Here is a 24,015-nt window from a genome sequence, read left to right as displayed (position 1 = left end):
AAGAGATCCCAGGGCGGCTTGTGAACGGAAGACATGGAGCTCGGTGGAGCCTTTCCTTGAAAAAAGGAAGAAAGGAACCAAGACCCCACAGGGATGAGCAGAGCGATCTTAGACCTACATTCCTCAGGTATGAATGCTTAGCTGCCTCCAAGGTTGAAACATGGGCTTTGGTGTGGTTTCCGTCAGACCAAAAGTGAACGTGACACAGCCGACGTATTGAAGTTGTGGTGGATCAGAGGAAATGCAGTTTTTAAAGAAACAAACATGTATGCAGAGCGTTACATGAAGGGAATACTTTGAGAAAGAGGCGTCTTGTGAAGGAAGGAAGGAAGGAAGGAAGCATCTTGAAGACGGAGGAAAGAGGATGGGTGTTACCATATAACAGAAGCATTGAGCAGAATATGTTCAGAAGAAGAAGAGCCTGCTTCTTAGAGCATTCTGCCAATGAAAGCTGAAACTGCCGCCATGTTCCAATACCACAGTGAGATGAGTGTCCACGAGAGAGACCAGAAAAAATGGGCCCTGATCCGGAATGTCAACCAAGTGTTGAAGCCCCCTACGCTGTTGTCGGTAAGAGAGATTCCCCGTTGGCTCCTGGTTGTGTATTGAAAAGGCCTGATCCTGCGCATGACTTCTCTGGAAGGACGTCCAATTGAACTCAGTGGGACTTAGTTCGGAGTAGACATGCACAGAATTGGGTTCTATGACGTGAAATCTTATCCTAGCTTAGTTACTTAATATATTTAGCGGTGTCTGGGGAAAGCTGGGCGTTGTACGACTTTTTTTCTGTGTAAACGTGCGTAGGATTGCGTTTTTCATCTATTTCTTAGCCGTCTTTCAAGTCCATGATATTTCTGAGGCAGCTTGTAATCTAAATACTGAGGACTCCTGAAATCTCATCCTAGTGGGATATAATCTGATACTATGCCCTGTTCCGGAATGTCCCCTATGTGAAATGTCGGTGAGTTTGCGACTTGGTTTCCTCTGTTGATTCGGTGAAGTATTAGAACCTGAAATACATCCCACCACAACCTAAGCAGAGGAGTGGAGAAGCTTGGGTCCTCCAGAACAAATCCAGCCTTCCTGGGGTTCGAACCCAGTCCTCTGATGTTCCCCAAATGGACATCCCCGTTTCCCTGATTGGGAGTTTCCCAGCTTGTGTGCATTTCCCCCTCCTTAGGGACACAGGAAACTGCCTTATACTGAATCAGGGCACTGGGGCATCTAGACCAATATTGTCGACACTGACTGGAACATTTATGCGCAAGAGCGTACATGCGCGTCCACATCCAGAAGGGTGAAATGCCTCTCATAAGGCTGACTGGCTGTCAGATAGGGTGACCCTATGGAAAGGAGGACAGGGCTCCTGTATCTTTACAAGTTGTACAGAAAAGGCAATTTCAGCATGTATGCAGCACCTGGTGAAATCCCCTCTTCATCACAGCAGTTAAAGCTGCAGGAGCCCTGCCCTCTTTTGTACCTGGTCACCCTGGTACAACAGCTCCTGCTGTTTTAACTGTTGTGATTAAGAGGGAATTTCACCCGGTACTGCATGCATGCAAAGGACACCTGCTGAAATTCCCTTCTCTATGCAACTGTTAAAGGTACAGGAGCCCTGTCCTCCTTTTCATATGGTCACCCTACCCAAAATTTAATTTGGCCTTGGACTGAAAGCAGTGCAACACGCCTGACTTAGTGCCTAGATTGACCCTGCTCAGACAACACGCTAAGCCATGGTAGTGAAGCATTCTGAGTTAAACATTACGTCTTAGTGTGTCATGTGAACCATGACTTAGCATGTTGTGTGAACCATTCCTAAACATGGTGGCTACATAACCACGGTTTAAACACACCCACTAGCCACTTGCTGCAAAAGATTGCTGCATTGAGCTGGGGGTTGGTCTTGATGGCCTTATAGGCCCCTTCCAACTCTACTATTCTATGAGTCTATGATTCTATGAGTTAGTGGCCTAAAGATAGCTTAGAGTGTTATTGTCTGAATAGGCCCTATGTCAGTTTGCAATGCTACACTTCAAAGACAATGTACGTGGTGGAATTTGCTTTAGGATCTAGCTCTCCAAGTGTCCTCTGCCCTGCCAGTCCAGTATAAAACCAGGGACGGACTAGCTGCAACTCATTCAGGACATGCTGGAATTCCAGCTAGGATTGTGCAGTGGATCTATCACAAAGACAGGTGTCTTTTTGTATCTGGTCACTAGAGGGCAGGGCTCCTGCAGCTTTAACTGTTGAGATGACGAGGGGATTTCACCAGGTGCTGCATGCATACAAATGACACCTGCTACAATTCCCATTTCTATACAACTGTTAAAGATATAGGACCCCTGCCCTCTTTTTCATATGGTCGTCCTAAGTAAACCAACTCTATTTTTTCCCCTCTGCTCTTTCTCTTTTTAAAAATTAGGGTGCAACCCTAGGCATGTTTAGATAGAAAAAAGGCCCACACTGGTCCATCTAGTCCAGTGTCACTCCCCTAGCCTAAGTCAGCTTCACTCTGTCCATCAAGCCTCCTGAAACTGGGCAGATAGGCTCATTGCCTGGACAGGGTTTCACCCCCTGTGAAAGATCAGGCACATAGTTTGGGGGTACTCTTAGACCCATCACTCTCGCTGGAGGCCCAAGTGGCCATGCCTTTCACCTGCTTCAGTTGGTTTGTCAACTACAGGATAGCTTGTAGAGTGACCATATGGAAAGGGGGACAGGGTTCCTGTGTCTTTAACAGTTGTTTAGAAAGGGGCATTTCAGCAGGTGTCGTTTGTATGCATGCAGCACCTGGTGAATTTCCCTCTTCATCACAACCGTTAAAGCTGCAGGAGCCCTGCCCTCTTTCGTATCTGGTCAAGAGGACAGCATTCCTGCAGCTTTAACGGTTGTGATGAAGAGGGAATTTCACCAGGCGCTGCATGCATGTGAAGGACACCTGTTGAAATTGCCTTTTCTATACAGCTGTTAAAGATACAGGAGCCCTGTCCTCCTTTCCATATGGTCACCTTAATAGCTCGGCCACAGTGATACAGGCACTAGTAAACTCAAGACTGGATTACTGCAATGCACTCGATGTGGGGCTGCCCTTGAAGCTGCTCCGGAAGCTGGAGCTAGTGCAGAACGTTGCAGCTCGGCTGCTGTCAGAAGCTGCCCCTTTTCAGCATGCAACTCCTTTCCTGACAGAACGGCACTGGCTGCTTATTCGCTACCCGGCCAGGTTTAAGGTTTTTGGTACAAATGTATGAAGCCCTAAACAATTTGAGATCAGGATACTTGAGAAAGCACCTTCTTCCTTACCAGCCTGTAGGGATGGGCAAATTCACCTGCACCCGATCCGTCGGCCACTTGCCCCGTCACCCGACCTCATTCATTAAGCTGCAGGAGCTATACTAGAGTGACCAGATTTAAAAGAGGGCAGGGCACCTGCAGCTTTAACTGTTGTGATGAAGAGGAAATTTCACCAGGTTCCTCATATATACAAATGACACCTGCAGAAATTCCCTTTTCAATACAATTGTTAAAGATACAGGAGCCCTGGCCTCCTTTTCATATGGTCACCCTAGCTCTGTGAGGCTCAACGACCACATGGCAGCCATCCGCCCTCGCTCTGGAAATTGTGCATTTCCCCCCATTCACACCTTTACTCTTGTGTAAGTGGGTCCTTTACAGCCGTTATTTACACAATGGGGGTGGGGAGATACGTAATTTCCGGATCCTCCATTGTGGCACACAATGGAGGCTCCGCACGAGGTTGGATGGCTGCCAAGCACTCATTGAGCCTCATGGGCACTCGGAGTGTGGGTCCGCGAGTGTGCTGCGGGCACCGGACTGGGCCTGTGGGGGGCAGACGAGGGGGAGTCCATCAGATCCCCGGACTCAATTGGGTGCCCGTGTCATCCCTACCGGTCACTGAGATCATCAGAGGGCATACTTCCAGAGGTTCCACATGGATCTATGGTCTGACTGGAGTCCACTCAGAGAAGAGCCTTCGGTGTGGTGGCCCCCTTTCTTTGAAACTCACTGCCCCTGGAGGTCAGGCAGTCGCCGATCCTGTGTTGCTTCTGCCGCCTCCTGAAAACTGCCCTTTTCCAGAAAGCATTCCTTAATTGACAGCCACGGTTTTTATTCTGTGTTGTTGTTTTTAAAAGTGTAATTTTAATATGGCGTTTTAATCTTTTTTAATATATTTTGTACTGTGTTACTTCTTATATTCACCAGTCCGGAATCTGTTTTGGATATGGAGCGGGATACAAATTTCGTAAAGAAATAAAGAAATAATAAATCCTCTGTAGCCTAGGAGCAGAGAGGGTGTGAGGCCATGGCCCACCCTCATTACAGCACAAGGAATAAGAGACCCAGGACAGGATAGCTCTTTTGGCCTTTGATGACAGATATGAAGGGAGACAGGAAGGGGCTGGGTAAGAATCAAACGAGTGCAGATAGCTGGAAAGAAACCAATTTAGAACTGATAAGGGATGATAAGGGAACATTACATTACGTAGTGCTTAGAGTGCTGGACTGGGAGTCAGGAGATCTGGGTTCTAATCCCCGCTCAGCTATGAAGCTCACTCGGTAACTTTGGGCCAAGCACTGACTCTCAGCCTAACCTACCTCATAGGGTTGTTGTGAGGATAAAGTGGAGAGGAGGAGGAGGACCTTGTAAACTACCTTGGGTTCCTTGCAAGAGGGAAAAAGGCAGGATATAGAATCATAGAATCATAGAATAGTAGAGTTGGAAGGGGCCTATAAGGCCATCGAGTCCAATGCAGGAATCCACCCTAAAGCATCCCTGACAGATGGTTGTCCAGCTGCCTCTTGAATGCCTCTAGTGTGAGAGAGCCCACAACCTCCCTAGGTAACTGCTTCCATTATTGTACTGCTCTAACAGTCAGGAAATTTTTCCTGATGTCCAGCCGGACTTTGACTTCCTGCAACTTCAGCCCGTTATTCCATGTCCTGCACTCTGGGATGATCGAGAAGAGATCCTGGCCCTCCTCTATGTGACAACCTTTCAAGTATTTGAAGAGTGCTATCATGTCTCCCCTCAGTCTTCTCTTCTCCAGGCTAAACAGGCCCAGTTCTTTCAGTCTCTCTTCATAGAGCTTTGTTTCCAGACCCCTAATCATCCCGGTTGCCCTCCTCTGAACACGCTCCAGCTTGTCTGCGTCCTTCTTGAATTGTGGAGCCCAGAACTGGACACAATACTCTTTTTTTATTATTATTGTTCGTTCAGTCGTTTCCGACTCTTTGTGACTTCATGGACCAGCCCACGCCAGAGCTTTCTGTCGGCCGTTGCCACCCCTAGCTCCCCCAAGGTCAAGTCTGTCACCTCCAGAATATCACCCATCCATCTTGCCCTTGGTCGGCCCCTCTTCCTCTTGCCTTCCACTTTCCCTAGCATCAGCCTCTTCTCCAGGGTATCCTGTCTTCTCATTATGTGGCCAAAGTACTTCAGTTTTGCCTTTAATACCATTCCCTCAAGTGAGCAGTCTGGCTTTATTTCCTGGAGTACGGACTGGTTTGATCTTCTTGCGGTCCAAGGCACTCCCAAAATTTTCCTCCAACACCACAGTTCAAAAGCATCTCTCTTCCTTCGCTCAGCTTTCCTTATGGTCCAGCTCTCGCAGCCATAGGTTACTATGGGGTGTCTCTGCTCTTAACTATTTTATCAAGATTTGTCATTGCTCTCCTCCCAAGAAGTAAACGTCTTCTGATTTCCTGGCTGCAGTCAGCGTCTGCAGTAACCTTTGCGCCCAGAAATACAAAGTCTGTTACTGCCTCCACGTTTTCTCCCTCTGTTTGCCAGTTATCAATCAAGCTGGTTGCCATAATCTTGGTTTTTTTGAGGTTTAACCAGGGCCGAATAGAGAGGAACCCGTACCTCCTGCGATTTGGAAGCTATACTTCTCTTAATGCAGCCCAAAATAGCATTGGCCTTTCTTGCAGCCATATCGCACTGTTGGCTCATATTCAGCTTGCGATCTACAACAACTCCAAGGTCCTTCTCATTTGTAGTATTGCTGAGCCAAGTATCCCCCATCTTGTAACTGTGCATTTGGTTTCTATTTCCTAGATGTAACAAATCTAATCTTAGTCTTCCTCAGCCTGGTATCTTCTAGATGTGTTTTACTTCAACTTCCATCACCCCCCCCAACCAGCATGGCCAGCCGTGGTCCAATTTCATCTGAAGTGCGGCAGCTTGGGAAAGGCTGATCTGCATGCATTTCTAACCAGTTTTACAAAGCCATACAAAGCAACTGCCTAAATTAAAGCAGTCCAACTAATTTTAACGTCAAGTAGTCCATTGCAATATTTTAAATTTATCTTAATTATGCTTTAATCTCAAAGCTTCCAGGGCTGGGCCTTCTCTGTTCAATAGCGTTACATTAGCTGGGATGGGAAGAGCATATTTGATTCCGATTTAAAGTTAGTGGAGCAGTAAGTAAAATTGTGGCAAACCTTCGGGGACTTGCCAGCAATTGCTTTGTGAGCTTCTGAATAACATTGTTCCCTGCCTCGATCCAGAGGGAGAGGCGGATAAGAAATTATTATTATTATTAAGCCAGAAAAGGTGACTCTTTGCCATTTCTGTACAGTGTAAGAAGGATGAGCTCATAATCTCCTTGCGGAGTTCCAAGTGTGTGCAAGCCACACATATGTGGCATGATTGCACTCTTCTAATATTTAAAAGGTTGTCACATAGAGGAGGGTCAGGATCTCTTCTCGATCATCCCAGAGTGCAGGACATGGACTAATGGGCTCAAGTTACAGGAAGTCAGATTCTGGATGGACATCAGGAAAAACTTCCTGAGTGTTAGAGCAGTACGACAATGGAAGCAGTTACCATTGGTAACTTTGAGGCCCCTTCCAACTCTACTATTCTATGATTCTATGTATCACAACTGCATGAGTTTCCCTCTTTAGAGGTTGCACGTGCAGCATGAATAGATGGTGCTTCAAATTTCTTCTATGTGTATCAGGGCCGAACTGGACATAATGAAGTTCACCAGATGAGTGTTTTATCACACGCTGGCTACTGCTCACTTACGGATGTGCACGTGTTCTTCAGATGTCCTCATCAGCCTCCCGCGCGGCTCCCGCTCATTTTCCCATTACAAAATAGACCCCTTTTAATCCGACTTTTTTTTTTTTAAATGGAATGTGCTGCGATCTCCTGCTGTGTGCAGGTAAAGCGGCATGATTAAAATGGTCCCTGCATGGGCCACGTGGGGTATTTGTTTACTTCCTCTTTCCCCTGCGGGCAGAAGAAGTAATGAGGGACAATTGCAGGGGCGAAGTGACGGTAAGGAAACACCATTTCCCCTCGTGTAATGGCGCTTAATCTCAGTACCACAAAAGCTGGAGTAAGACACCCTCCAACCACAAATAAGAAAAGCCAAATAATTATGAAAACAGTTTGAATAGATTACTAATGTATATGTTACATGCCACCAATATATATATATATCGTATTTCTTCAATTCTAAGACACACTTTCCCCCCATATAAACATCTCTAAAAACGGGGTGCGTCTTAGAATCGCAGGTGTGTCTTAGGTTTTTTTTTTTCTGTTGGTGGTACTGAAATTAGTGTGTGTCTTACAATCAATGGCGTCTTACAGTCGAAGAAATATGGTACTTTTGAAATAGAATAATTGGCTATAAGTACTTTGTTTAAATTGGAGGTAGGACATACAATTGTATATTGATGTGATAGGTTATGGTTTATAAACAATATATTTACATAGTTTGAGGCAGTGTAACATAACTTGCCAATAAGAACATTTTTTATATATATATATATATATATATATATATATATATATATACACACACACACATTTATTCAAACAGTTTTCATAATTATTTGGTTTTCGTATTTGTGGTTGGAGGGTGTCTCATCCCAGCTTTTGTCGCATTATTTCCAACCACCGCCTGCCTTTATTTAGGTAGCTTAATCTCAGTAAACATATTTCCAACCTCAAAATATGGGGATAAGAACGAAAGGAGAGCTCTCCCAGGAGAACTACTAGGACCATCGGTCACCTGCTTTACATGCAGAAGTTCAGTCCCTGGCCTCCACACCTTGGATAGCCTCTTTAAAGTTCCGGCTGGGTTTGGACTGAAAACACAGAGAGGATTCACTGCCCCACTGACATCGGAGCCACCAGCCTCCACAAATAGGCACGATACAAAAGGAAAAACGAAGGGAAAGGAAGAGGAATAGCATCTCAAGTGGGTCCAACTTAGCCCAAGAGACTGACTTTTACCCTGCTGCTGCTGGTTTTGTGTTTGGTACCTGAACATAATTATTGAGCGGGATCTGAATGGTTTTGGCAACATGGTGATTTTGGCTAAGCCTCGGAGATCGGGAGACATTGCAGCAGAGTTCCTAAACACATCCTGGAGTAAGTCCTGACCATTTCACCTTCTTTCCTTTCGTCTTTGCTCAAAAATGAACTGCCCCCATTGCGTTTCCTTTCAGGGGGATTACGTATGGATGGACCTCAAGACAGGGCGGGAATTTGACGTTCCCATCGGAGCGGTGGTGAAGCTATGTGATTCCGGGCAGATCCAGGTGGTGGACGATGAAGGAAACGTACGTAAGATGGAAATGAATATTTACTCTTGGGTAGGGTGACCATCTGACCGGATTTGCCCGGATTTGCCCGGGTTTTTGATGGCAAATCCGGGAGGGGGAGGGGAAATCGCAGCTTTTAAAGCTCAGCTAAAAACTTTTCTTTTTCCTAAAGCTTTTAAACTTGATTTTGTTCTGACTTTTATACTGTTAGTTTTACTTTACCCTGTGCCTGTTTGATGCATTCTCTTCCCCTCCCTATTGTTTTATTATGATTTTATTAGAATGTAAGCCTATGCGGCAGGGTCTTGCTATTTTATTGTTTTACTCTGTACAGCACCATGTACATTGATAGCGCTATATAAATTAATAATAATAATAATAATAATAATAATAATAATAATAATAATAATAATAATAATTCTGGATTTTTTTTCAAAGAGCGGCTCTAATGGGGATTAACAAAAATGCTTATAACTGTCATTTTTTAAGATAAAGACATGAAACTTGGCACAATGGTAGCACTTAGGAAGGGCTTTAGTCATACCAAATTTGAAACAGATCCGTTCATCCATTGATTTTTTAGGAATTTTTTTAAAATTGAGGTTTTAAAATTATTATTTTTAAAATCGTCATTTTTAAAGCTAAAGAGATGAAACTTTGCACCATGAAAGGATTTAGGTATAGCTTTAGCCACACCAAATTTGAAACAGATCTGTTCATCCATTGATTTTTTAGGATTTTTTTAAAAAATTGAGGTTTTAAAATTATTATTTTTTAAACTGTCATTTTTAAAGATAAAGAGCTGAAAGTTAGCACCACAATAGCTTTTAGGTAGAGCTTTAGCCATACCAAATTTGAAACAGATCTGGGGCCAGTAGCAAACCCTGTTAACAACAACAGTAGCTTGCAATGAGTGAAGATACAGTCAGAAAAGATATTTGAGGGAAGGGGAGAATGTAGCACACAGAGTATAGCAAAAGCTTCAAAGTACAGCAAAACCTACAAAAGTAGGAGTGAGTGATACATTAATTTCAGATACATTGAATCTCTCACTTGTTCTTTATTTCAGTGATTTTAACATTAAGATGTTACGTAGAACAGATTTGTCTTAAATGTGTGCTGTAAAATCAGACATGTGATCAAGGCTATGTTTGGGTGGGCACGCCCCCTTGGTACTGGACACGCCCCCTTGGGGCGACCATGTTGTCCTCCTTTTTGGTTTCCAAAATATGGTCACCCTACTCTTGGGGGGGTTCCCTCCACTTGCTGGTCGTACGAGGCCTATTTATTATTGAGGAACATAACAGTTTAAGCAAGACAGAGAACCCTTCAAGGCATATATGGCAGGGGATTCATAGCTCTTTTCACCCAAAGGCCCCATTCAATTTTGGAGAAGCTCTCAGGGGTGTGTGTATTCCAGGGATGGGATGGGCCACAGGCAAAGAGGGCATGGCTAAAATGCCAGCATATTTTAGCTTAAAGTTCTTACTGCCTGTAACTAAACTGTAGGAGAGGCATTTAGGCCTTTCAGAATGAGGGAAACTGTGTAAGAGCTAAGAAACTGACAAAGAACTTAGGGTTGGGGTAAGGTGAAGGTAGGGTGACCATATGAAAAGGAGGACAGGGCTCCTGTATCTTTAACAGTTGCATAGAAAAGGGAATTTCAGCGTATGTCATTTGTGTGCATGCAGCACCTGGTGAAATGCCCTCTTCATCACAACAGTTAAAGCTGCAGCAGCCCTGCCCTCTTTTGTATCTGGTCACTCTTGGATAGCTCCTGCAGCTTTAACTGTTGTGATGAAGAGGGTATTTCACCAGGTGCTGCGTGTGTACAAATGACACCTGCTGCAATTCCCTTTTCTATGCAACTGTTAAAGATACAGGAGCCCTGTCCTCCTTTGCATAGGGTCACCCTAGATGACCTTGGACCAGTTGCTGACTCTCAGCCTAACCTACCTCACAGGGTTGGTGTGAGGATAAAATGGAGAGGAGGAGGAGGACCATGTAAGTGAATTTGGTTTCCTCGCAAGAGGGAAAAAGGCAGGATATAAAAGCAATAAATAAATAGTAAATAAATGAATGAATTGCAAGCGGTTAGAATGTCGTTACACTAGGGTGACCATATGAAAAGGAGGACAGGGCTCCTGTATCTTTAACAGTTGCATAGAAAAGGGAATTTCAGCAGGTGTCATTTGTATGCATGTCTCACCTGGTGAAATTTCCTCTTCATCATAACAGTTAAAGCTGCAGGAGCTATACTGCAGCTATACTGTGACCAGATTTAAAAGAGGGCAGGGCATCTGCAGCTTTAACTGTTGTGATGAAGAGGAAATTTCACCAGGTTCCCCATATATACAAATGACACCTGCTGAAATTTGTGTGTCACAATTCCCTTGCTCCTCTGTTTGCCAATAATTCTGGGAATCAGAATCAGCTGCAGGTGCCCTGCCCTCTTTTGTACCTGATCACTCTAGTATAGCTCCTGCAGCTTTAACTGTTGTGATGAAGAGGGAATTTCACCAGGGGCTGCATGCCTACAAATGACACCTGTTGAAATTCCGTTTTCTATTCAACTGTTAAAGATACAGGAGCCCTGTCCTCCTTTTCATATGGTCACCCTAGTTACACCCTTCTTGTTTTTCCTTGTCCTCCTGCTCCCAACTTCTGGATTCCACTTTTTCTTTCCCCAGGAGCATTGGATCTCCCCACAGAATGCCACCCACATCAAACCGATGCACCCGACCTCTATCCATGGGGTGGAGGACATGATCCGCCTGGGGGACCTGAATGAGGCTGGAATTCTCCGCAACCTGCTGATACGCTACCGGGAGCACCTAATCTATGTGAGTGTTGTGGCTGTGGGGCAGAACTGTCTCATGCCCAGGCTGACCCTATGGAATGGAGGACCGGGCTCCTGGATCTTTAACAGTTGTATAGACAAAGGAATTTCAGCGGGTGTTCTTTATATGCATGCAGCACATGGTGAAATTCCCTCTTCATCAGAACCGTTAAAATTCAGGAGCTATATTTATTACTTTATTTATTAAAACATTTATATCCCGCCCTTTCTCACAAGGATCTCAGGGCAGCGTACAGATAAAATCAAACATATAAAATAGAACAATAAATATACAATTCTAATACAAATTAAACCATTAATTAAGCTGCCTCTTTGAGGCCTCTAGTGTGGGAGAGCCCACGACCTCCTTGGGTAATTGGTTCTATTGTCGTACTGCTCTAATAGTCAGGAGATTTTTTTCCTGATGTCCAGCCGGAATCTGGCTTCCTGTACCTTAAACCCTTTATTTGTTTATGTATTTATTTACAATATTTATATACTACTCCCCATTCAAAATTTCACAGCAGTGTACAAGATAAAATACAATAAAAACAGAAAAACACACACCTTAAAATAGATTTTTAAAAGAAGCAAAATAAAAAGTGAACCATGAACCATGGCTGGTCATTAAGGAAAGGCTTCCCGGAACAATGACATTTTCAGGAGGTGCCGAAAGGAATACAAAGTTGGCACCTGCCTGACCTCCAGAGGCAGGGAATTCCATAGGAGGGGGGCCACCACACTGAAGGCTCTTATCCCGTGTCTTGCACTCTGGGGTGATCAAGAAGAGATCCTGGCCCTCCTCGGTGTGACAACCTTTCAAATATTTGAAGAGTGTCATCTTGTCTCCCCTCAGCCTTCTCTTCTCCAGGCTAAACAGTCCCAGTTCTTTCAGTCTCTCCTCATAGGGCTTTGTTTCCAGACACCCTGATCATCCTGGTTGCCCTCTTCTGAACCCCCTCCAGGTTGTCTGCATCCTTCTTGAAGTGTGGTGCCCAGGATTGGACACCACACTTTTTATTTATTATATTTATTTTTACCAGTCACGAATCATTTTGGTTAGGGGTGGGGGGGAACCTAGCATCATTTGTATTTATTTAGACCCTTTCTCGTTTTTGGTCTTAAAACTTTTAGGAATTTAAACCTTTGCTGCTTGTCTCTCAGCCCAAAGGACAAGCAATTGTGCCTCTTTCTTCTGAGACCCTTTTCAGTACCTGAGAACCATCACCATCTCTCCCTCCACCACTCCAATCTTCTTTTCTCTAAGATAAGCCTAAAGCTTTTTCCGAAAGGATTTCCCCCTTGACTACAGAAAATCTCATTTAGCCTCCATCCCTTCTGAGATTTCACTAGACGTTGGCCATATAATTACATGCCAACATTTGCACTCTTGGGGGGCTAGAAACTTTTTTTTTTTTTTCAAAGAATGAAATCGGAGATTCTCTGGATGTTAAATTCTGTGCCACATGCAGTCTCCATCCTTGCACTATGCGGGCACGGAGGCTTAGGGGGATTCCACACGTCGTACTGAGGGTGCTTCCATGCTCCCCCAGTGCGCACCCAAAGCGATTGTGTAGCTTGCCTGTTCGAAGAGACGAGGAAGAGGCGTCCTTGCTGCCGCCGCCGCCGCCGCCACCCACCTACCTCTTCGCCGGCCGAGTCGGAGAGCTCGGCGGAAGAAGGCGGGGTCCACCCCGCCTTCTTCCGCCGAGCTCTCCGACCTGGCCGGCGAGGAGGTAGGTGGGTGGCGGCAAGGACGCCTCTTCCTCGTCTCTTCCAGGCAAGCTACACGATTGCTTTGGGGGCGCACTGGGGGCGCATGGAAGCACCCTCAGTACGACGTGTGGAATCCCCCTTACAGACACATAATCCAGACTTTCTTCCCATATCTTGGAAGGGGAGTTCTGTTAATAGGGTCCTGGAACAGGGTGTTCATTCTTCACATGGCAGATGTTCATAGAATCATAGAATCATAGAATCACAGAGTTGGAAGGGGCCCACAAGGCCATCGAGTCCAACCCCCTGCTCAATGCAGGAATGCACCCTAAAGCATCCCTGACAGATGGTGGTCCAGCTGCCTCTTGAAGGCCTCCAGTGTGAGCTCTTGTTCCCAAGCTCCCTTTTGGTCGCCAAACTCCACTCCCTCTCCAATTTCCATTCCTCTGCCCTGGCCAGGAATGTCATTTTTAATAAATAAATACATTTGGAGCAGAATGGAGGGGAAACCCATATCCTTTTTTTGAAGCTGCACGCTGCAAACAGGCCTCTGTGCTTTGGTGCCATAGGGAAACATTGAACATCCCCAACGCATTAACTTTTAATTAAGGGTACGAAATGCTGTCCTGGATATCTGTCTCTTAGCAGGAGTTTAACCCTGAAGCAGCAATGAATTTTTAATCAGCTTAGCAACACCAGGCGCTCCGGCGGCTCTTACTGAATCGTCCTTCTGCCCGTACGCTTCCGTGTCCTTTAGCAGAGTCCTCACGGATGGCTCAAGAGTGTGTCGCATCCTGGCCTCCTGAGCAAAAAAAAAAAAAGGGGGGGGGAGGAGCTGTCCAATGGGGTCTATAGCGCCTTCTTTTAATAATGTGCTGCCTTTTAATAATGTATTAATTTTAGATGTTTTTAATCAGTTATATGGATTTTATTGTGTTTTGTATTTGTGTAGTACCCCGCCTCGATCCAGAGGGAGAGGCGGGTAAGAAATTATTTATTTATTTATTTATTTATTACATTTTTATACCACCCAAAAGCCGAAGCTCTCTGGGCGGTTCACAAAAATTAAAACCATAATAAAACAACCAACAGGTTAAAAGCACAAATACAAAATGCAGTATAAAAAGCACAACCAGGCTAAAACCACGCAGCAAAACTGATATAAGATTAAAATACAGAGTTAAAACAGTAAAATTTAAATTTAAGTTAAAATTAAGTGTTAAAATACTGAGAGAATAAAAAGGTCTTCAGCTGGCGATGAAAGCAGTACAGTGCAGGCGCCAGGCAGACCTCTCTGGGGAGCTCATTCCACAACCGGGGTGCCACAGCGGAGAAAGCCCTCCTTCTAGTGTGGTACAGTGTCGGTGCCAGGCGGACCTCTCTTCTTCTTCTTCTTCTTCTTCTTCTTCTTCTTCTTCTTATTATTATTATTATTATTATTATTATTATTATTATTGCCAAGCAGGAGAGGAGTTTGGAAAAAAAGGCGAGTGAGGGGAGACATGATGGAGGTGTACAACATTAGGCATGGTGTGGAGAAGGTGGAGAGGGAGACATTTTTCTCCCTCTCTCAAAAGACTAGAACCCAACAGGCTCATCCCAGGAAGCCGACGGGTGGGAGATCCAGGACAAATAAAAGGAAGGACTTCTTCACACAGCATGTAGTTAAATTATGGAACTCACTAACACAAGATGTAGTGATGGCCACCAATCTTGATGGCTTTAAAAAGGGGGTTGGATAAATTCCTGGAGGCGAAGGCTATCCATGGCTACTAGCCCTAATGTTGTGTGCTATCTCCAGTATTCGAGGCAGTAAGCCTGTGTGCACCAGTTGCTGGGGAACATGGGTGGGAGGGTGCTGTTGCACCATGTCCTGCTTGTTCATCCCTGGCCGACAGCTGGTTGGCCGCTGTGTGAACAGAGTGCTGGACTAGATGGACCCTTGGTCTGATCCAGCATGGCGCTTCTGATGTTCTTAAAGGTCACCTGTCTATGTATAAGGGAAGGCGGTCTGCTAGGTATACCAATGAAAAATTGTTGAGGGCATTATAAGACAATACTATTCCTGGGGACCTGGTGGTGATTGTAGGAGCTCCAGAATAAAGTTCTGTATCAACTTGGAGCACTTTAAATCTCCACTTCTGCTTGTACCCTGGGGGTAATACGAACTTGGCACGTAGTCACAAGGTTTACCTGCAAGTGCCCTGCTATCTGCTGTTTCTGGATCACGCAGGGGATGAGGCTCGTCTGCTTATTTCCTTTATTTATTTATTCATTCAATGTGTAATAAAGAGAATTATAAAATCAATAAAATAAATTCCTCCTCATGAAATTAATTGTTGTGAACCGCCCAGAGAGCTTCGGCTGTGGGGCGGTATATAAATGTAATAAAATAAATAAATAAATAATTTCTCTAGGCATTTAACAATATATATATAAAAAAACCCAATACAAATAAAAAGGCCCTGTTGCCTTTTCAATTTCTTTAAAAATTAAGTCCCCCAAAAACGTTTATTTTAGCACAATGCCACCACAGATGCTGAAAAGAGCCTACCTCTCCACATCCCCTCCAACGGTGTTGCGAATTAGATTTATTAAATCGCTGATAATAAAGAGAACATGTTTTTCCTTCTGCCTCTGCTTTGAAATTTAGACGAACTGCGGCGGCAGGGTAAGTATTACTCACCAAACTGCTGAATCATGCCATCTTCACCCAAAATGCATTGTCATCACATGGGCATCTGCTTGGTCCTTCATTGGTGCTCGGCATTGCGGAGAGTTTCCATTTGGCTGCCTTTGCTTCGTGAACTCATTTGTTTAGTGCCAGCATCCATTTGCTTGCCGTACAGCTACGCAGCTTTGCTAAAGAAACAAGCACCCGAGTGCAAACTATGCCTGAATTGAGTGTAAACTTTAAAGAAAAGCCAGTCTTGGGCCTTTTAGTCACTAATTTGTTTAATGCTCACATTTTGATGAAATAAGCACCCTCTGCTAGTCAAACGCCTTTTGCCTAAATAGCTGTGCACAATTCTCTCTTGCATGCATAGAAATAATGATACTGAATAATGACTTTCTTTTGTAACCTCTTCTCCGAATCATAGGAACTTCGGGTGGGCGCTACTTGTGGGGCAAAAACTAAGAGAGCAATCCCAACTTGTGATTGCATGACAGGGCTAGGTAGCCTGTTTCCTCTCCAGATGTGTTGACTCCAACTCCCATAAGGCCCTGACAGCATGACCAATGATCAGGAACCCTGGTAGTTGTAGCCCAAAACATGTGGAGGGCACCAGGTTGGAGAAGGTTGCACAAACTGATATTATTTGGAGGAGAAATAGGAGCCCCAGATATAGAATGTAGTAGGGGTGTGCACGGACCCCCCACTCCGCTTCACTTTCAGATCCGCCATTTTCGGATCGGGCCGCTCCGCCCTGCCCCCACTCCGCCTGTGCCCACTCCGCTCCGCTCGGAGCTCCGGATCCGGATCGGAGCTCTGTTTCCCCCCCCATAGGGGGGGGTTACCGGACCCTGCCACCATCGCCGCCCATGCGGCGACGGCGGCAGAGCCCGGTAAGGGACCAAGGGAGAGGGGGACCTTACCTGCCTCCGTCCGTGGTCCGTCTTCAATTGAGCCCGCGGTTCCACCAGGAAGTCTGGGCCGCAAGCGGCCCAGACTTCCTGCTGGGACCACGGGCTCAATTGAAGACGCTGATGGACCGCGGACGGAGGCAGGTAAGGGAGAGGAGGGCGGGGGGGAGATTACCGCATGGGCGCATGGGCGACAGCGGCAGGGCCCGGTAAACCCCACTGACCTTTCCGGCGGAGCTCCGGATCGAGGTGAAGGATCCGCCTTCACCTCGATCCTCTTCGCCATGCTCCGCCGGCCCCCCAATCCTCTTCGTCTCCGCCTTAAGGGCAGGCGAAGCCCCCCGCTCCGCTCCTGCTTCTCCGGTCCGATTAGAAGCGGAGCACATCCCTAGAATGTAGTTCTCAGTACAATCCTGCAAGGGCGTTCTTATGCTCTGTCCATGTGTGTGTATCTGTGTGTGTTTTCTCCCTCTAGACTTACACAGGCTCGATACTGGTAGCCGTGAACCCTTATCAACTGCTCCCAATCTACTCGCCAGAACAGATCCGCCTCTACACCAACAAAAAAATCGGGGAGATGCCGCCCCACATCTTCGCCATAGCAGACAACTGCTACTTCAACATGCAGAGGAATAACAAAGACCAGTGTTGCATTATAAGGTAAGTGGATGAATGTCACAGCTAGTTTGTGGACACCAAGGACTCTTTGCTTCTGCTCCATTGCAGGTTACATTGAAACACATAAGTCTGAGCACTGCCCCCTTTTCGTTCCAGCGATGGAGGAGAAATTCATGTGGTCTAAATTTTTATAGGAACTTCTACCCAACTTGCACCTCCCGAATGTATACACAAACCGGAATGCAACTGTGCGCTCAAATCCGCACTGTTCAGAAGTTTTGCGATACAGTTCGTTTATTTTTAAAAATGCGCACACAAATGGGTATATTCAGGAGACATATGCACAAAAAACACATTTTCTTTGGGGGAAATCGCTTGCAAAAAGTACACACACCAAGAGGAAGTGTGTACAAATATGTACGTATATATTTGGGGAAGTGTGCATAAAAATCCATAAGAATTTTCATGAGGACTTTTTTGGGCTGGATTTGCAAAATCCATGTAGAAATGGGCCAAAGAGAAAGCCCCGTGCGTGTGAGTGTGTGTGTGTGTGTGTGATTGGAGAGAGTAGGGTAACCATATGAAAAATAGGACAGGGCTCCTGCATCGTTAATAGTTGCGTAGAAAAGGGAATTTCAGCAGGTGACATTTGTATACATACAGCACCTGGTGAAATGCCCTCTTCATCACAACTGTTAAAGCTGCAGGAGCTCTGCCCTCGTTTGGTTGTTTTGTGTGCTTTTCACGGTTTTAATTTTTGTGAACCGCCCAGAGAGCTTCGTCTATTGGGCGGTATAAAAATGTAATAAATAAATAAATAAATAAATAAATAAATTTTGTATCTGCTCAGTAGGGCAGGGCTCCTGCAGCTTTAACCGTTGCGATGAAGAAGGAATTTCACCAGGTGCTGCATGCATAACAATGACACCTACTGAAATTTCTTTTTCTATACAACTGTTAAAGATACAGGAGCCCTGTCCTCTTTTTCATAGGGTTATCCTACCTTTGCAATCAACTAGGGTGACCATATGAAAAGGAGGACAGGGCTCCTGTATCTTTAACAGTTGCACAGGAAAGATAATTCCAGCAGGTGTCATTTGTATATGTGCAGAATCTGCTGAAATTCCCTTTTTGAGGCAACTGATAAAGATACAGGAGCCCTGCCCTCCTTTCCATATATAGTCACTCTAGGAGAGAGCCATGGTGTTGAGGAAACAGACACATTGAAGCTTCGTTGTTTAGTCTCACTGGGAACAGGCAGTCTGCTCACACCCATGTCTTTGGGTCTTTGCAGTGGCGAGTCTGGAGCAGGGAAGACAGAAAGTACCAAGCTGATTCTGCAGTTCCTGGCTGCCATCAGTGGACAACACTCTTGGATTGAACAGCAGGTTCTGGAAGCCAACCCCATACTCGAAGGTGGGTGCTTGAATGTGGACTGGGGATGAGGGACGTTGTAGGGAGATCATTATAAGAGCTGGTGTGGTGTAGTGCTTAGAGTGTTGGACTAGGAGTGGGCAGGCCCGGGTTCAAGTCCTCACTCAGCCACAAAACTTGCTGGGTGATTTGGGGGGCTAGTCACTGACTTTCAACCTAACCTACTTCACAGGGTTGTTGTTGTTGTTGTTGTTTTAATAATTTTATTTTTTTTAAAACATCCAAACAATACAACAATACAATATAAAACAATGCCCCATAATACACAATAATATAAAGTAAACAATTTAATAACATATGTTCTAACAATTCCATTTAACATAACATAATTAACATAAGTGTGCTCCCTCCAACCCCGGGATCTTATTCATATTTCCAAAATCTCATTAGTTCCTCTGGAGGTGTTTTCCCTCTCCCCTTTAATAGTACAAATTCTAAAAACTGTTTCCATATTCCTTCAAAAACATTCGTTTTTATCATTCCTCTTCTAACTTTCAAGTTACATGTTAATTTATCATTAATAGCAATATCCCATATTTCTTTATACCAATCTTCCATATGATAATCCCCTTGAATCTTCCAGTTCCTAGATATCATTAGTCTTGCTGCTGTCAACAAATTCGTTATCAATTCTTTTGTCTCTTGATTACAATTCAGTTCTCCATAAACTGATAATAATGCCACAATAGGTGTCTCTTCAATCTCCATTCCTAAAATTTCTTTTATCTCTTTAAACACCATTTTCCATAATTTTTGTACATATTCGCATTCCCACCACATATGTACATACGTTCCTTTCTCTTGACAACCTCTCCAACATATTGCTGAGTTCATCTTAATTATTATATTTTATTTCACAGGGGTTAGGTACCATCTCCAAACAAGCTTGTAATAATTTTCTTTTATCCTCATGGACATGTTTCTCAACACTCGTTGTTTCCATATCTCACAGGGTTGTTGTGAGGACAAAATAAAGAGGGTCGTGTACCACACCTTGGGCTCCTCTTTGGAGTAAAAAAAGGAGGGATATAAATGGAACAAACAAGTAATCATGGACAGATAAGGGTTGGTGACTGGGCATTTGTGCAGTTGGAAAATTTGCTTTAAAAAAAACTCCTGGAGGTGATGAGAAGGTGGAGCAGAAGATGCCACATCCTCCTTGCTCCTGACGCTCTGCCTGTCAAGCAAGCAGGTGGGAGCAATGATAGGAAGGAGGAGGAGGAGGAGGAGGAGCAGCAGCTGGTAACCATGGTGATGAAAAGGTAGACTCACCGATCGAGGGGACCCCATGGAAGGTGTCTTCAGGCCAGTGCCAGACTATTTTGTGCCCTAGGCAAGGTGAGCTACTTGCACCTCCCCCAAAATTGCGCAGAAGTCCGAACGTGTGCGCCGAGTGGGGAGCTGGGACTGGCTCACTTCGATTTGGGACCGAGCCGTCTGGAATTCACTGGGACTTACTTCCGTGTGAACGCAACCCGCTATGCAGCCTGGCGTCCCAATCCCCTCCGCACGTTTACTCAGGAGAATAAGGCTTCCGAGTAAGGAGGCATAGGCGGATCGGGCTGCACTGGTGCCTCCCGGTGCAACGCTTTCTCGGATGCAAGTCCCGTTGATCCACGCACGCAGGATCGAGAAGCAGGAGAGTTTGCCTTGCGAGGAGTCCACAAGTCCCTAGCTTTCCTGGGGGAAGGGAGAGGGAGTCCTGCTTGCCCGCCTGCCCGGACATCGCAGCCTGTTTGAGGAGAGAGGCGAGGCGACCTGGTGCCCTTTCCTCGGGAGTAAGGCAGAGGCTGGCTTGGGCCAGGGTCGAGCTTGCTACGTGCTTTTTCTTCTTCTGACGGCGGTGGCCTCCCGGCTCTGGGAGAGCAGCTTCCGGGCAGCTCAAGCAGCTCTGGGAGGGCGGCTTCCAGGCAGAAGTCCGAACGTGGAGCCGCTGCCCCACCATCCCTGGCTTCGCTTCGGCTGGGCAGGCATGGGGCGCCATATCGCCCGCCCAGGCCCAGCTGAATCCTCAGGCCGTGCCAGCTTACAGCCAACAACGCGCGTGAGTGCTGTGCGACGCCCCTCTTAGCTTGGCGCTCTAGGCGGCCACCTGAGTGGCCTCTATGGTAGCACTGGCCCTGGGTGTCTTGCTCAAAGAAGCTAGAGCTGGCATTACACTTGGCATACTTTAAACATTAGGCCTGCAGTGTTCTATTAAAATTAGTCAATTAATCTATTAAAACCTTCTCATCAGTTAAAAAGATGCCCCTGATTTAATATTTAATATGGCAGATTTTTTTAAAAAAAAACAACACTAAAATTTAAGAACTTTAAGAAGTGATTATAAATATTCCAGTGCTAAGTGCCGCAAGAGGGGAGGGCCATTTCTGTCATTGTGACAGAGGAAGGGATGTTTCTTGTCTTGTGCAGGTGTGATCTGACAACACTGTGCTTTTTGCTTCAGAATTACTGCTAATTGACATGCAAATTTATGCAAATCTCAGCCAACAATTTCTTATTTGGGCAGGGAAAACTGCTTTACTGGATCAACTAAGATTGCTTTATTGTTTCTGAAAACGTTTGAGAGGTCTCTTGGTAACATATGGTGATATTATTTCCTGTAGCCTTTGGGAACGCAAAGACGATTCGTAATGACAACTCCAGCCGGTTCGGTAAATACATCGACATCCATTTCAACAAGCGAGGGGCTATTGAGGGAGCCAAGATTGAGCAGTACCTGCTGGAGAAGTCTCGTGTTTGTCGACAGGTGAGAGCATCCTGAGAGCACAGAATTGGACTCTTGTTTGTAATGCTGTGTGGGCCCAGGTAGAGAGCATGAATCATGCAGGGTGATCCTTATAGCAATCTATCAGGACTGTGCTATGGTATTGGCATCCATCCTGCATCTACCCAGGTCGTGAGGCCAAAGTACAGATTGCAGCTGGAGAGAAGCAGTGATTCAATCAAAGATTTGTGAAACCAAGGGCTTCACTACACGAGGCTTTTATTGTGCGCTCGTGATTGGTCACTCACGGAAATCTACGGTTCCTTTACACAATGGCCTTAAACTTCAGGGTCTCTCCTGTGCTTTGTAACGTTTATCCCGGCTTTTTTAAGATCGGGAAAAGTCTGGCATTATCTGGAGGCCGCTATAAAAAGAGTGTGTATTTCTGGAATCCTGCTATATCACAGCATCTTCTATTAGCTATAGAATGAAACCTGTAGAACTAGCAGATAGAGGAAACTCCCGAGAAAGAGCACATGTAATGGAGACGAACCTAATCCTGCAAAGAATCTGGAATCAGAAGCCACAGTAAATGTGTGCGATAAAAGCCTGGTGTGAAGAAGCCCTGAGAGTCATTCAGGGAGAAACGTTTTCATTAAGTGCACCTGCCCCACTGCACAATTTTAGGTCAAACAACACTTTAATGCTTAATGTGTACTGTGCAGCTACATCTCATATATGTATTTACTTAATTACAGCCACTGGGGGGGGGGAGTTGTTTTTGGGATCATAGTGTGCAAGGAGGGGAAATTTAATCCCTCATTCCCCAGCAGTGACCCCCTCCCCCGAAAATGGTCTCTCCTCTGGGTCCAGAACTGTCACTTGAGGCACAGGTGAACTCAGTGGCAAAGAGCACCTTTTATCAGCTTAGGTTGATATACCAGCTGCGCCCTTATCTGGACAGAGATAGCCTAGCTACAGTTATCCATGCTCTGATAACCTCTCGTTTGGATTACTGCAATGCGTTATACGTGGGGCTGCCTTTGAAAACGGTCCGGAAACTTCAGCTGGTACAAAACAGGGCAGCCCGTTTACTAACAGGGACTGGCCAATGAGACCACATCACACCAGTCCTTTTCCAGCTTCATTGGCTGCCAGTCCAGGTCCGGGCCCGATTCAAAGTGCTGGTATTAACATTTAAAGCCCTAAACGGCTTGGGGACAGGCTATCTGAAGGAACGACTCCTCCCGAATGTACCTGCCCGGATCCTCAGGGGTCCTTCTCCGTAAGCCCTTGCCAAAGGAAGTGAGGCAGGTGGCTACCAGGAGGAGGGCCTTCTCTGCTGTGGCACCCCGGCTGTGGAATGAGCTCCCTAATGAATGTTTTTAATTTTTGTGAACCGCCCAGAGAGCTCCGGCTATTGGGAGGTATAGAAATGTAATAAATAAATAAATAAATAAATAAATAAATAAATAAATACAAGGCTTAGGGAAAACAGTTCCCATTGGTGCCAGTGAGAACCTTTTTACTAAACCTCATTACCATGCCAAAAGCTGATTTGTTGGGGGTGGGGGTGGTCACAGCTGGGGAGGAAAGGGATAAGTCTCCCCTCCCCACAAGCTGGGATCCCTATAAAAATCCTCCCCCTCCATCTTCATGGCTGTAATTAACAACAAGGGTGGTTTTGCATTGATGGTTTTGTTGTATTTGATTATGTATTTGCGATTTTGGAATTGCGATTTGAATGGTGCACAGAATGTGCTGCAGAGTTTCTATATAGTTTGCTAGCCGCCCTGGGCTCCTGGTGAGGAAAGGTGAGATATAAATCAGATCAATGAATATAGAGTGACAATAATGGAGTTTACTTCTGATTAGACATGCATAAGATCGCAGTATTGAGGTGTAATCCTATGCGTGTTTAGAGAGAGAAAAGGCCCTACACAACACCCATTTCCACTGCTCATGGGGGAAGGGGTGTCTTCCGTGTCTTCTGCCTCTTGAAAACCAAAGTAAATGATACAAAATGAACAAATGCAGTTATGTAGATTTATGATTCATTGGCATAATTGATTTAGATTGCAAGTTTCAGCTGTATACTTTTGTATACTTTTTTTTTTTTAATGTTCACTGTTTTTAACTTTTGTAAACCGCCTAGAGAGCTTCAGCTATGGGGCGGTATATAAATGTAATAAATAAATAAATAAATACTCCAGTCAGCCGCAACTAGGCTCACAACTGTTACCCAGAGGACCTCTTCTTCTGACGCCCCCAGAATGTGGAATGGCCTGCTTGAGGAGATTCGTCAGTGTAATGCTCTCTCTGAGTTTAAGACAGCCGTAAAGACTAGTCTCTTCCGGCAGGCCTACCCAGATGAATTTTAAACCTAAGAATTTTAAGATGTTGTGATTGTTACTTTAATATTGTATTGGTTTTATATGCTCTTTTAACCAGTTTCATGTATTATATTGTATTTAATGTTGCTCCCCGCCTCGATCCAGAGGGAGAGGCGGGTAAGAAATAAATATTACGTTGT

At 45.2% G+C, this 24,015-nt stretch overlaps 1 protein-coding gene across 1 annotated transcript in view; it reads left to right on the top strand.

Moving 5' to 3' along the window:
- The first annotated feature begins 512 nt into the window (after positions 1-512).
- Positions 513-24,015, top strand: part of MYO7A (myosin VIIA) — a 146,783-nt gene continuing 123,280 nt past the window's right edge. Inside the window, exons 1-6 of the mRNA XM_063127222.1 lie at positions 513-570; positions 8,488-8,601; positions 11,274-11,426; positions 17,199-17,383; positions 18,636-18,757; positions 21,382-21,524. Of these exons, the coding sequence (XP_062983292.1) occupies positions 8,503-8,601; positions 11,274-11,426; positions 17,199-17,383; positions 18,636-18,757; positions 21,382-21,524 (702 nt within the window). The 5' untranslated portion in view covers positions 513-570; positions 8,488-8,502. The remainder of the gene's footprint in view (positions 571-8,487; positions 8,602-11,273; positions 11,427-17,198; positions 17,384-18,635; positions 18,758-21,381; positions 21,525-24,015) is intronic.

This window comes from Elgaria multicarinata, chromosome 5 (assembly GCF_023053635.1).
Source record: "Elgaria multicarinata webbii isolate HBS135686 ecotype San Diego chromosome 5, rElgMul1.1.pri, whole genome shotgun sequence".
Classification (NCBI taxonomy): domain Eukaryota; kingdom Metazoa; phylum Chordata; class Lepidosauria; order Squamata; family Anguidae; genus Elgaria; species Elgaria multicarinata.
This window is presented reverse-complemented; position numbering and strand designations above follow the sequence as displayed.